Source organism: Saccopteryx leptura, chromosome 1 (assembly GCF_036850995.1).
Source record: "Saccopteryx leptura isolate mSacLep1 chromosome 1, mSacLep1_pri_phased_curated, whole genome shotgun sequence".
NCBI classification, from domain to species: domain Eukaryota; kingdom Metazoa; phylum Chordata; class Mammalia; order Chiroptera; family Emballonuridae; genus Saccopteryx; species Saccopteryx leptura.
In genome coordinates, this window is record NC_089503.1 from 193,196,300 (window position 1) to 193,211,549 (window position 15,250).

General features: G+C 42.8%; 1 protein-coding gene across 2 annotated transcripts in view; it reads right to left on the minus strand.

Moving 5' to 3' along the window:
- The window catches only part of ERO1B (endoplasmic reticulum oxidoreductase 1 beta), a 66,654-nt gene that overhangs the window by 36,783 nt on the left and 14,621 nt on the right, over positions 1-15,250 (minus strand). For both annotated transcript variants that reach the window (XM_066383647.1, XM_066383644.1), the window contains exon 3: positions 201-284. In XM_066383647.1, the coding sequence (XP_066239744.1) occupies positions 201-284 (84 nt within the window). The remainder of the gene's footprint in view (positions 1-200; positions 285-15,250) is intronic.

Consider the following 15,250-nt stretch of genomic DNA (forward strand, 5'->3'; position numbering starts at 1 on the left):
GTAAGACCAATTAGAGACCTAATTCCAAGCCTAAAATTTCCCCACTTTATGTGCTTTAATTCCCATTCTAAATTTGAAATTTAAGGTTTAGTAGTATTTTCTTTGTCTATGAAATGATGCAGATTCAAGAAAGCATGAAATAAAAGTCAGTCAGTTGTAGATCCTATCCAAGAACAGGCCTCTGGGTTAATGTATGTTACCTCTGGACAAGGCTCCACGTGACAGTCTTTTATTGAACAATGGCCATCTTCTGCCCAGAAAGGACACGGTCGCTTCAGATTAACCTCGAGAGAAAGAATAAATTACATGAGCAAACATGTGTCACAATTCTGCAATACTCTCTTCAGTGTCACCATGCTGGGTACCAGGGACACAAGTGGTGAATAAGGAGAAGCTTCCTGTCCAAGGCACTTGTGCAGTTCAGAATTTAAATGACTGCCATTCTTCAGACACTAGATGTAATATTAATTGGAAACCTCTATGATTTTATTAACCAATAAATTTAATAATAAATAAATAAATAAATAAAATGTTATTAGTCCTCTGACACTCCAAAAAAGGAATAAAGTCAAGTGCAGGGCTCAGCTGAATAATTTGTTTAATAACAAATTGTGGTGAGTGTTATGAAGGAAAATCCAGACTTTCCTGATGGAAAATGATGGGGCTGGTGGCTGAAGGTTTTGGAGGAGGTAACATTTCGGGACAAACATCAGAGGAATGTGTGTTTGGCTAAAGTGACAGAGCTTGGACACTTCTGAGAATTGAAAACCATCAATTCATGGACTTCTGGTGGGGAAGGGGGAGAATGGCAGGCAGTGATGGAGGGTCAGGCAAGGAACAAGTCATGCAAGGCATTTGAACCATCACAGAAACTCTGCAATGTCATATTCTGAACATGACGGAGACAAAAATTCAATGGGGCTTGCAGATGAATCTGAACTGTCCAAGTCAAAGACCACAGTTTTTTTTTATTCTTGTGTGTGTGTGTGTGTGTGTGTGTGTGTGTGTGTGTGCGCGCGCGCGCGTGCGCGCGCTCACCCAAGCAAACTCAAGGCATGGCACAGAGAGACAGAGAGACAGGAACATGGAGCTGTTCCTTTATGTGCGTTAACCAGGGATCAAAAGCTTTTTAATTCTTGATTCCTCCTTTTTCCATTCCCTTCAAACAGTTCATTATCCACTACTGCCTCCACTGCCCTCACTCAGTTCTTGCCTCGACTATTGTAAGTCTCTCTGCTTCCTTTCACTACCTTTAATTCTTACCCAGCAACTATAACTATCTCTCTGAAACAATTCAGAGGACATCAATCCCCCCTCACATCCTTCCTGAGGCTTCCCAAAGTCTGCAGCTAGCTCACCAGGCCCTCCTTCACCTGCCTCCTACCCACCCTGACCTTGTCCCCTGCCACATGCCTCCAGCCACACCAGCACTCCTGGTGGGCACACACTGGGCTCCCTGCTGTTCCAGGGCCATTCTAGAAGCTGTTTTCGGTTCCTCCAGATCATCCCAGGGCTCACGCCCTTGCCTCATTCCGCTCTCCACAGTACACTCACAGGCAGCTCAGACTCACTAACGTGTCAAGTCTGTGCTCTTCCCTCTAGCAACTGCCTCCTTAGTAAACAGCAACTCCATTACTCCAGTTCCTCAACCTAAAATCTTGGCATTATCCTTATCTCTTCTCTTTCTCATCCCACCACTGAATGGTCAATTCAAAATTCAGTTCCTAGACTGGCCTTCTAAGAAGGCCCTGTGTTGTCTGGTCCCCTGCTTTCTGCCCTAGTCCTCTAGCGTCCTGTGGTTCCTCAAATATATGAAGCACTCTGGCCTCAGGGCCTTTGCTCCTGCTGCTTCCTTTGCCTGAAAGCACTCTCCAGATACCCACATGTCTTCCTTTCTCACCCCCTTTAGGTCTTCTTCAAATAACACCTTCTCAGTTGGCTATTTTAAGTTGCTAAGTTTCAGGCTAATTTTTTACGCAGCAGTAGATAATGAATACACAGTGCAAGGAGTGGACTGTGGAAGACACTGTAACACCTGCTCAGGTGACCCTTCAGAAATAAAGGGCTTCTGAAGTGTTGCAGGCAGCCAGCCTCCACTGAAGAGGGCCACTTTGCCCAAGGTCACCCCACCCCTTCTTGTGATGGCCTTCATCCAATGACGGATGTGGTGATTTAAAGGCCTGGACCCTCCCCCCAGTGAGGACAGCTCTGAAGGGTCATCCAAAGGGCCATGAGGTCTTCACTAAGGCTGGCCCACAGCTTAACTTCTTCCTCTCCCCATCCTGACTTCCTCCCTTCCTTTTCTTTCCCTAACTTGTTGGTTTCAAGAGTAGTCCCTAATTAACCTCTATACACTCAGCTCTGTCTCAGAATTGGCTTCCACGGAACTTACCCTGTGACAACTTGTCCAGCTCCAGAAAAAAAAAAAAAACTATTGGTATTTTTGTTAGGATCACATTATTAACTTGGGGGAGAATTAACATTTTTATGACACAAAAGACATCCGTCCAACGGCCCTGGCTGGTTGGCTCAGTGGTAGAGCGTCGGCCTGGCGTGCAGAAGTCCCGGGTTCGATTCCCGGCCAGGGCACACAGGAGAAGCGCCCATCTGCTTCTCCACCCCTCCCCCTCTCCTTCCTCTCTGTCTCTCTCTTCCCCTCCCGCAGCCGAGGCTCCACTGGAGCAAAGATGGCCCGGGCGCTGGGAATGGCTCCTCGGCCTCTGCCCCAGGCGCTAGAGTGGCTCTGGTCGCAACAGAGCGACGCCCCAGAGGGGCAGAGCATCGCCCCCTGGTGGGCAGAGCGTCGCCCCCTGGTGGGCATGCCGGGTGGATCCCAGTCGGGCGCATGCGGGAGTCTGTCTGACTCTCTCTCCCCATTTCTGGCTTCAGAAAAATACAGAAAAAAAAAAAATTAGAAAAGACATCTGTCCATTTGGTCAAGCCTATTTTTTTTTTTTTTTTGTATTTTTCTGAAGTTGGAAATGGAGGCAGTCAGACAGGCTCCTGCATGCGCCCAACCAGGATCCACCTGGCACGCCCACCAGGGGGCGATGCTCTGCCCATCTGGGGCATCACTCTGTTGCAACCAGAGCCACTCTAGCGCCTGAGGCTGAGGCTGCAGAGCCATCCTCAGCATCCGGGCCAACTTTTGCTCCAATGGAGCCTTGGCTGTGGGAGGGGAAGAGAGAGAGAGGAAGGAAAGGGGGAGGGATGGAGAAGCAGATGGGTGCTTCTCCTGTGTTCCCTGGCCAGGAATCGAACCCAGGACTCCTGCATGCCAGGCCGACGCGCTACCACTGAGCCAACCAGCCAGGGCCTGGTCAAGCCTATTTTTATGCTTTTCAGGAGTGCTTTTACAGCTTTTCTTGCTTCAGGTTTTGTACATACCTTCATACATTTATTCTTATATATTTTATCTTTATTCATAACTAATGTAAATAGGGGTTTCTCTTCTATTTTATAACCTGTTATTATATGTAATTATGAAAACACTGATTTTTGCTTATTAAGTTTACAACCCACTACATACTTTTTATTGTTTGTGTTCATCATACTATTTTCTTTGAGTTTCCTAGGTATACTTTTTGTCATTTTTACTTAATCTTTAAAACTTTTTGTCTATAGGCCCTGACTGGGTAGCTCAGTTAGTTAAGAATGTTGTCTCAATAAGCCAAGGTTGCAGGTTCAATCCCCAGTCAGGGCACATATAAGAATCAAACAATGAGTATATAAATAAGTGGAACAACAAATCAATATCTCTCTCTTTGTCTCTTTCTCTCTCAAATCAATGAATAAATACCATATTTTTCGCTCCATATGACACACGGGCATTGGAGGGAAAAAGGCAATGGAGTAGGTGGACTTTACAACTCCCACCTCCCAGAACCAAAGTGGATTACAACTTAACTTAGGAATAATCATCTTGAAAAACCAACTTTGGACTAAACTAAGAGGAATCTATAACCAAGCATCACCGAAGGAACCACACTGAACTGGTAGGAAGGGCAGAGACGCGGAAAGGGCTGCCCCTCTCCCAGGAGCAAGAGGCGGCCCGGAAGGTCTCGCACGGTAGGGTGGGTTTCCCAGAGAATAGTGGTTCCTCAGCCCCAGGACTGGAACCCCAGTCTGGAGCCCAAGAGACTAGAGGAGGTGTACGAACAGTATTTAGCTGAAAGAAGAGCTGGGCTACTGTTAGCAAGAGGGAGACAGAACTCTCAGACCCAGGCTCTGTCTTAAAGGGACCATGCAGAAAACCTCGTTCACAGCCACTTACCAGGGGCCCCGGGAGCGGGGAGCACAGAGAAGACTGGAGTTGCAAAAGGAGAGTGTAGTCGCAGGGGCACAGAGAGAGACTGTGTGGGACAGCCACCCTGACCCCTGTACTGGGTCACTCCCCAAACCTAAAGTGCCCATTCATCCTGGGAGAACCAAGCCAGCAAAGGGAAGAAATTACCCCACCCACCAGAGGCTCTCCTGCTCCAGTCAGTGCAGAGAGTCACTTAGAAGCAGGGGGCATGTCAGGGACACAGAATTGAAGTGCTGAGGTCTGAGCTACATGGCCCCCCAACCTACTGAGTACACTCTGAAGGGTGGGAGGGCCTGGTTGCATTGGAGGCCATGGCGCTTGGCCTGCAAGTGAAGGGAGGTGGAGCCCAGCGAGGCAGCCAGGGTAGCAGCAGCAAGGGGCGGAGCCAGGAGAGGCCTCCCACAGGCACCTGCCACAGCGGAACCCTGCCAAACGAGGCATCCCCTGAATGGCATGAGATGGACCCCAGAGCAATGAAGCATCCCAGGCACCTGCAGGGGGTGGAACCAGGTGGCCGTGCACCAAGAGGCAGAGCGATTTAAAGGACAAGAAAACCAAAAGCATGGAAGCAGAGCATCAAAAAGAAAAGAGGATCACTTGACCAGGCGGTGGCACAGAGGATAGAGAGTCACACTGGGATGGGGAGGAACCAGGTTCAAGACCCCGAGGTCGCCAGCTTGAGTGCGGGTTCATCTATTTTGAGCAAAGCTCACCAGCTTGGACCCAAGGTTGCTGGCCCGAGCAAGGGGTTACTCGGTCTGCTGTAGCCCCATGGTCAAGGCACATATGAGAAAGCAATCAATGAACAACTAAGGTGTTGCAATGAAAAACTAATAATTGATGCTTCTCATCTCTCTCTGTTTCTGTCTGTCCCTATATATCCCTCTCTCTGTCGCTGAAAAAAAAAGAGGATCAAAAAGTCTGAGGAAACTCTAAGAGAGCTCTGTGACAACATGAAGAGAAAAAAACATCCTCATAATAGAGATTCCTGAAGGAGAAGAGAAAGAACAAGGGATAGAGAACCTGACTGAGAAAATCACAGCTTCTGAAAACTTCCCTAAATTGATGCAGAAAAAAGTTACACAAGTTCAAGAAGCTCAGAGAATCCCATTAAAGAGGAACCCAAAGAGACTGACACCAAGACACATCATAATTAAAATACCAAAGCTAAGAGATAAAGAAAGAATATTAAAAGCTGCAAGAGAAAAGTAATCACCTACAAAGGAGCCCCCATAAAGATGACATCCGACTTCTCAACAGAAACACTTGAGGCCAGAAGAGAATGGCAAGAAATACTCAAAGTAATGCAGAACAAGAGCCTATAACCAAGACTACTTTATCCAGCAAGGCTATCATTTAAAATTGAAGGAGAAATTAAAAGCTTCCCAAACAAAAAAAAAAACAAAACAAAACAAAAAAAAACTTCAAGGAATTCATTACAACCAAACCAATGCTGCAAGAAATGTTAAGGGGCCTGTTGTAAACAGAACAAAGGGGAAAAAAATCTAGTAAAAGAAGAATGTAGATTTAAAGAATAAAATGACAATAAACAATTACAGATCAGTAATAAACTTAAATGTAAATGGATTAAATGCTCCAATCAAAAGAAATAGGGTAGCTGCATGGATAAAAAACAGGACCCATACATATACTGTCTACAAAAGACTCACCTCAAAACAAAAGATACACATAGACTGAAAGTAAAGGGATGGAAAACATATTTCATGCAAATGGAAATGAAAAAAAAGCTGGGGAACCAATACTTATATCTGACAAAATAGACTTTAAAACAAAGACTATAGTAACAGATAAAGAAGGTCACTACATAATGATGAAAGGAGCAATCCAACAGGAAGATACGACCATTATAAATATTGGGTTGGGGAATAAGTTTGTAGCATTTTTACCAAAGACTTTTATTTAAACAAGAAACAATAATTATATCAATAAGTTAAATCAATTATATATTCGCCGTTGCTGTTTACAACCTCTTCCCACCTCTCGACCAATTTGTTGATGCCATTCCACCAAAAATCGCCTGGTCTGGTGTCAAAGAAGTTGTTGAGCCAGTTTTTAAGAACCTCTTGGTTATCGAAGGTAACGCCCTTCATATGGTTTGATAGGGAGTGGAAAAGATGGTAATCGGTCGGTGCAAGGTCCGGAGAATACGGCGGATGCTGAAGGACCTCCCATTCGAGCTCTTGGAGTGCGGCTTTGACGACTTGTGCAACATGGGGCCTGGCGTTGTCGTGAAGGAGTATGGTTTGACCATGTCGATCAGGTCTTTTCTGTCGAATAGCCTCATTCACGCAGTGTAGCTGGGCAATGTAGAGCTCCTTGTTGACCGTGGCATTCTTTTCGAGCATTTCCCAGTTCTTCATCAAAGTCAGAAGGCCTTCCACTGCGGCACGTGTCATCGACGTCAAAGTCGCCATTTTTGAACTTTGCAAACCATTTCCGTGCTGTAGACTCGCCTATGACACCTTCTCGATACACGTCGCAAATGTCCCGGGCTGCTTCGGCAGCTTTTTGACCTCGATGAAAAGCAAAGAAGAGCAGGTGTCGAAAATGTTGATTTTTGCCTCCTGGGTATTCCATTTCTAAGCCTCAAAACTAATAAAAAATTAAATAACTCAAAAATACAATTAACATAGTTTTGTAGAGCAGAAAGAGTTTTATCGAATGAATACTTACCCTTTGCCAAACAGCAAACAAATCGTTGTAAAAGAAAATATAAAAACGCTACGAACTTATTCCCCAACCCAATATCTATGACCTAATGTAAGAGCACCTAAATATATAAAGTATACATTGATGGACACAAAGGGTGAGATCAGCAGCAATATTGTAATAGTAGGGGATTTCAATACCCCACTAACATCACTGGATAGATCCTCAAGAAAAAAAATTAACAAAGAAACAGCAGACTTAAAGGACACACTAGATCAACTGAATTTAATATCTTTACAAAACAAGTCTCAATAAATTTAAGAAGAGTGAAATCATATCAACTTGGATCACAATGGCATAAAACTAGAAATCAACCCTAATAGAAAAACTAAAAAACACTCCAAAACTTGGAAACTAAATAGCATGTTATTAAATAACAAATGGGTTAACAATGAGATCAAGGAAGAAATAAAATATTTCCTTGAAACAAGTGAAAATGAACATAAAACAACTCAAAATTTATGGGACACAGCAAAAGCAGTCCTGAGAGGGAATTTCATAGCATTACAGGCAGACCTTAAAAAGCTAGAAAAAGCTCAAATAAACAATTAAACCCTGCAATGAAAAGAACAAACGATTGTAAGAAAACATTATAAAGAACTGTACAACAAAAAACTAGACAACCTAGGTGAAATGGACAAATTCCTTGAAAAATATAATCCTTCAAAAATCAACCTGGAAGAATCAGAAAACCTAAATAGACCGATTATAACAAATTAAATCGAAACAGTTATCAAAAAACTCCCAACAAACAAAAGCCCTGGGCCAGATGGCTTCACAGTCAAATTTTACCCCAAATATTCAAAGAAGAACTAACTCCTATCCTTCTCAAGCTATTTCAAAAAATTCAAGAGGAGGCCCTGGCCAGTTGGCTCAGTGGTGGAGCATCAGCCTGGCGTGCAGGAGTTCCGGGTTCAATTCCCGGCCAGGGTACACAGGAGAAGCACCCATCTGCTTCTCCACCCCTCCTCCTCTCCTTCCTCTCTGTCTCTCTCTTCGCCTCCCGCAGCCGAGACTCTGTTGGAGCAAAGTTGGCCCGGGCGCTGAGGATGGCTCTATGGCCTCTGCCTCAGGCACTAGAATGGCTCTGGTTGTAACAGAGCAACGCCCCAGATGGGCAGAGCATCGCCCCCTGGTGGGCATGCCGGGTGGATCCTGGTCGGGCGCATACGGGAATCTGTCTGACTGCCTCCCCATTTCCAACTTCAGAAAAATACAAAAAAAAAAAATTCAAGAGGAGGGAAGACTTCCAAACTCCTTTAATGAGGCGAGCATAATTCTGATTCCAAAACCAGGCAAAGATAATACAAAGAAAGAAAACTATAGGCCAGGGGTCCCCAAAGTTTTTACATAGGGGGCCAGTTCACTGTCCCTCAGACCATTGGAGGGCCAGACTATAAAAAAAACTATGAACAAATCCCTATGCACACTGCACAGATCTTATTTTAAAGTAAAAAAAAACAAAACGGGAACAAATACAATATTTAAAATAAAGAACAAGTAAATTTAAATCAACCAACTGACCAGTATTTCAATGGGAACTATGCTCCTCTCACTGACCACCAATGAAAGAGGTGCCCCTTCCGGAAGTGCGGCGGGGGCCAGACAAATGGCCTCAGGGGGCCGCATGTGGCCCGCGGGCCGTAGTTTGAGGACCCCTGCTATAGGCCAATATCCCTGATGAATTTAGATGCTAAAAACCTCAACAAAATAGTGTGTCCGTAAAGTCATGTGCACTTTTGACCGGTCACAGGAAAGCAACAAAAGACGATAGAAATGTGAAATCTGCACCAAATAAAAGAAAAACCCTCCCAGTATCTGTAGGATGATGTGGCAGCATGTGTACATGTGCAGATGATGACGTAACACCGTGTATACAGCCCACGGCCATGCCAGTCGAGATGAGGACGGTATAGAGAAAAGTTCAGTGTGTTCTGTGGCTCGCTAAATTCGAATCCGTGACCAAAGTGCAACGTGAATATCAGCGCGTTTATAATGAAGCGCCACCACATAGGAATAACATTACTCGGTGCGATAAGCAGTTTAAGAAAACCGGCAGTTTGGTGGAGAAACCCCGTTCTGGTAGGCCATCAGTCAGTGACGAGTCTGTAGAGGCTATAGGGATAGCTATCTAAGGAGCCCTAAAAAATCTGTGTGTGAGCCCACATCGAACTGTACTGAATAGGTATGAAACTGGGAGAGTTCTCCTTTTATTTGGTGCAGATTTCACATTTCTATCATCTTTTGTTGCTTTCCTGTGACCGGTCAAAAGTGCACCATAACTTTACGGACACACTGTATTAGCAAATCAGATCCAGTAATAAATGAAAAATATCATACATCATGATCAAGTCGGATTTATTCTGGGGAGGCAAGGCTGGTACAATATTTGCAAATCAATCAATATGATTCATCACATAAACAAAAGGAAAGAGAAAAATCACATAATTATATCAATAGATGCAGGAAAAGCGTTGTTAAAATCCAGTGCCGATTTATGATCAAAACTCTCAGCAAATTGGGAATACAGGGAACATACCTCAACATGATAAAGGCCATCTATGACAAACCCACAGCCAACATCATACTCAATGGGCAAAAATTAAAAGCAATACCCTAAAGATCAGGATCAAGGCAGGCGTGCCCCCTTTCACCACTCTTATTCAAGATACTTCTGGAAGACCTAGCCACAGCAATCAGAAAAGAAGAAGAAATAAAAGGCATCCAAATTGAAAAAGAAGAAGTAAAACTATCATTATTTGCTGATGATATGATACTGTACATAGAAAACCCTTAAGTCTCAGTCAAAACACTACTGGACCTGATAAATGAATTCAGCAAAGTGGTAGGATATAAAATTAATACTCAGAAATCAGAGGCATTTTTACACACCAACAATGAACTGTCTGAAAGAGAAATTAAGAAAACAATCCCCTTCACTATTGCAACAAAAAAAATAAAGTATCTAGGAGTAAATTTAACCAAGGAGGTTAAAGACTTGTACTCGGAAAATATTAAAACATTGATAAAAGAAATCAAGGAAGATACAAACTAGTGGAAGCATATATTGTGCTCATGGATAGGAAAAATAAACATCATTAAAATGTCTATATTACCCAAAGGAATTTATAAATTCAAGTCAATTCCTATTAAAATACCAATGACATACTTCAAATATATAGAACATATATTCCAAAAATTTATATGGAACCAAAAAAAGAACACAAATAGCCTCAATAATCTTGAAAAAGAAGAATAAAGTGGGAGGTATAACACTTCCTGATATCAAGTTATACTACACAGCCATTGTACTCAAAACAGCTTGTTACTGGCATAAGAACAGGCATATAGATCAATAGAACAGAACAGAGAACCCAGAAATAAACCCACACCTTTATGGACAATTGATATTTGACAAAGGAAGTAAGAGCATACAATGGAGTAAAGACAATCTCTTTAACAACTGGTGTTGGGAAAACTGGACAGCTACCTGCAAAAAAATGAAACTAGATCACCAACTTACATCATACACAAAAATAAAATCAAAATGAATAAAAGACTTAAATGTAAGTCGTGAAACCATAACCATCTTAGAAGAAAACATAGGCAGTAAGCTCTCCAACATCTCTCACAGCAATATATTTGCTGATTTATCTCCACGGGCAAGTGAAATAAAGGACAGGATGAACAAATGGGACTATATCAAACAAAAAATGTGTCTTTGCACAGCAAAGACAATAAGAACAGAATAAAAAGACAAACTACACAATGGGAGAATATATTTGACAATATGTCCGATAAGGGGTTAATAACCAAAATTTATAAAGAACTTTGTAAAAATTGTAAAATTCAACACCGGGAAGATAAACAATCCAATCAAAAAATGGGCAAAGAGCCTGACCAGGCAGTGGCGCAGTGGATAGAGCATCAGACTGGGATGTGGAGAACCCAGGTTCAAGACCCTGAAGTCGCCAGCTTGAGCATGGGCTTATCTCGTTTGAGCAAAGCTCACCAGCTTGAACCCAAGGTTGCTGGCTTGAGCAAGGGGTTACTCGGTCTGCTGAAGGCCTGTGGTCAGGGCACATATGAGAAAGCAATCAATGAACAACTAGGGTGTTGCAACAAAAAACTGATGATTGATGCTTCTCATCTCTCTCCGTTCCTGTCTGTCTGTCCCTATCTATCCCTCTCTCTGACTCTCTATCTCTGTAAAAAAGAGGAAAAAAAATGGGCAAAAGAAATGAATAAACATTTCTCCAAAGAGGACATACAGATGGCCAGTAGGCATATGAAAAAAGGCTCAACATCATTAATCATTAGAGAAATGCAAATTAAAACCACAATGAAATATCACCTCACACCAGTCAGAATGGCGCTCATCAACAAAACAACCCAGAATAAGTGCTGGCGAGGATGTGGAGAAAAGGGAACCCTCCTGCACTGCTGGTGGGAATGCAGACTGGTGCAGCCACTGTGGAAAACAGTGTGGAGATTCCTCAAGAAATTAAAAATCGAACTGCCTTTTGACCCAGCTATACCACTTTTAGGAATATATCCTAAGAACACCAAATCACTGTTTCAAAAGAAGAAATGCACCCCCATGTTTATGGCAGCATTGTTTACAATAGCCAAGATCTAGAAACAGCCCAAGTGCCCGTCAGTGGACGAGTGGATTAAAAAGCTGTGGTACATATATACTATGGAATACTATGGGGCTATGAAAAAAAAGAAAATCTTTCCTTTTGTGACAACATGGATGGACCTGGAAACTATTATGTTAAGTGAAATAAGCCAGGCAGAGAAAGAAAAATATCGTATGACCTCACTCATTTGACGAATCTAATGAACAATGTGAACTGAGGAACAGAATAGAGGCAGAGGCGGGATCAAAGGGACCAGACGGAAAGTGGACAGAGGGAAAGAGGATGAGAGGATGGGATCAGAGAAGGGAAAGAGATTGGTGAAATTATATACACATAACAAGCGTTATAGAGAGAGAAAGGCAAATCCTGGAGGGAAGGGAGGAAGACATTAGGGGGAGAGGGCAAAAGGGATGTTGAGGGGAACAAGGGGGGTGGGGGTATGTATTTGGTTGGACACTTGAATCTAGGTAAACACAATAAATTTAAATCAATAATATTAAAAAGACACACGGGCATTTTCCCCTCCACTTTGGGGGGGGAGTGCATCTTATGGAACAAAAAATATGGTAATTTAAAAAAATTTTTTTTATCTCTAGTTGTTTTCTTTTTGTTCAACTATACTGGCTAGTGCCTCCAACAGTCAAGGAGAGTGTGGGCACCTTCTTAGCTCCTGACCTAAGTGAGAATTCCTTTAGTGTTTCCCCATAAGTAAGATACTGGCGATGCTAATGCTAGGACTGAAATTATTATGTTAAGGAAGTACTCATCATTCTGACTTTATTAAATTTTCTAAAAATCAGGAATGTGTTAAAAACCTAAAAGGTTTATCCTTGCATTCTTCGAATAAAACCCACTTGGTCATGATGTACTTTTTGGTAATATGCTCAAAACTTAGGCATCACGTTTGATTTTGTTTCTATCCTCACACCTAACATTCAATCCGTAAGCAAAGCTTGTTGGTGTTACCTTTCATATACAACACTAAGGTGATCATTTGTCTTCTCTTCTAACTCTACATCCTCTCCCAAATCCATACCCCATTTTACCTGGACTGCTGTAACAGCCTCCTGAATGGTTTCTCTAGTTCCTGTCTCATATCAGTACACTCTACTTTGTACAAATCTCTCCAGTAGCTCCTATTACACTTAATCTCAACATCTTCATGTGTTCAGTAAGGCCCCCTAATTTTTTTTCCCTCCAGCCCCTTCTACCTCTCCAACTCTCCACCTCCCCCACTTCCCTACAGTACACCAGTCGTCTTAATTCCCAAAGCAGTCTAACTCCTTCTGCCTGCAGTTCCAGTCCCCTTCCCCAGAATGTCTGTTCCCAGACACTGTCACAGGCTACTTTGTCACAGGAGGAAGGTCTTTGTTCAAATGGCACAGCACATATACATTTCTTTCCTGACCAACCTCTTTTAAATAGGGCTACCTACGTTTCCAACTCCGTTCTACCTCCTACTTCACTTTATTTCTCTCAATAGCACTTATCTCATAACCACATAAAATTATATTTTATTATTTGGTTGTCTGCCTAATCAGAATAAAAGCTCCCTGAAGTCAGAGTCTTTGTCTTGTTTACTGTATCCACAGCCCTTAGAACACAGCCTGCTACAAGGTGAGGTACTGGGTGAGGAAAGGACTGGACTGGGCAGCACAGGACAGAAACTATCAACACCAGCGTCAGCAGCCCACTGGCCAGGGCAGAGCCACACTGCTGCTCCTGCCTCCAGCTCCTTCCTGCAGTAACATGAGTATGTTTAAAATTAATCTTTCCTCTTAGTTTTTCTTTTCTGCCACTGTGATATACAGAGGATACTGGTTCAATTTCCTTTTTGTTTAATTCACAGGTAGATAGCACCCAAATATCCTATACCTGGAGCTAAATACATTAACCAGAGCACTGTATTCCTCACCTTGGGGAATATTCTGGTTATACCGGAGGAATTTCATTATGTTGGGAAGAACATTTTTTAAATTTCATGTAGAAGGATAAATTGTGTGTTGGCTGGCTGAGGACCTGTCCAGCTTTCATTTCTCCTTCTGTCACATCCTCTAACTTTCCTTTGATAAACAAAGACTTCCTCTACGTGTATGCAATCAGGACTGTTAACCAAGTGGTTTTCCCTCTTTCTATCAAGTGGTCACATGACCCTACCTAGACCAATTAGGCCCTTTCTCCCAGGAATCTGACCCTTACATAATTATGTGTTGCAAAAATTATGGGGAAATGGTGAATTTGATCCAAAATTTGGGTGGCACCATAAAGAGATGGTCATGAGCTCCTGCTCTAATTTCCATCTTTCCTGAAATATGTGGCTTCTGTTTATCTTTCAATTTTTTGAGCTGCTACACACCTTCCCTTAATAAAACTTCGACTTAAAATACCTAAGCCATTGTTTCTTCATTTGCAAAATGTGGTTAACACTGAGCTAACAGAGCTCAGTAAAAATAGTAAATGAGATAGTCATTCATTTATTCAAATATTTGAGTGCCTGTTATTGGCCTGGCTTGTAGGGATACAGAAATAGAAGATACAACCCCAAAAGAGAGGAATGAAAGATTGAGGACCATGACAGACTGCACGGACATGTGATCTGGACGCTCTGTGAGAGATAACCTTTGACAGACGGGACACTTCGCCTGACCTGTGGTGGCTCAGTGGATAAACAATCTACCTGGCCTACCGGGTGGTGGTGCAGTGGTTTGAAACCCAGAGGTAGCAGGCTTGAGTGTGGATTCACCAGCTTAAGTGCAGGTTTGCCAACTTGAGCATGGTTTGCCAGCTTGACCGTGGGGTCATATACATTATCCCATGGTCGTTGGCTTGAGCCCAAAGGTCACTGGCTTGAAGCCCAAGGTTGCTGGCTTGAGCAAGGGGTCACAGGCTCAGCTGGAGCCCCTCCTCTCCCCCCCCCCCCATCAAGGATCATGAGAAGCAATCAGTGAACAACTAAGCTGCCACAACTATGAGTTTATGCTTTTCATCTCTCTCTCTTGCCCTCCCTCCCTCCCTCTCTTTCTCACATGCACATGTGCTTATAAAAAAAAAAAATCACTCCACATGGAACACTGAGATCACCAGTTTGAAATGCTGGGCTTGTCCAGTCAAGGCACATATGGGAAGCAACTATGAGTTGATGCTTCCCATTCCTCCTTGCCCTTTCTCTCTCTCTCTCCTCTCTCTATAACGAATATATAAAATTTTAATAATAAAAAAGAGACATTTCCTCCACTGTGATGGACTGAACCACATGGTATTGGCATTATTCAACCATTTTGACCTATTAACAGCAACAATTCCATATAGTTAAACCTAGTAGTAGAAAGGAAATAGAAGAAAGCAGCTACAAATGCAGATAGATTTATAAATTTAGGGTGAGAATTAGAAGCTATTCTAACCTATCTTATTCATATGTAAAATGCCTAGAATACAAGACACTCGATTGTTTCTTTAGGCATAGATTACTCTTTGAAATATGTGTAAAATATGCATTCCGAAAGCATTCTGTATAGGCCCTGGCCAGGTGGTTCAGTGGATAGAGTGTTATCTCACTGCACCAAGGTCGCGG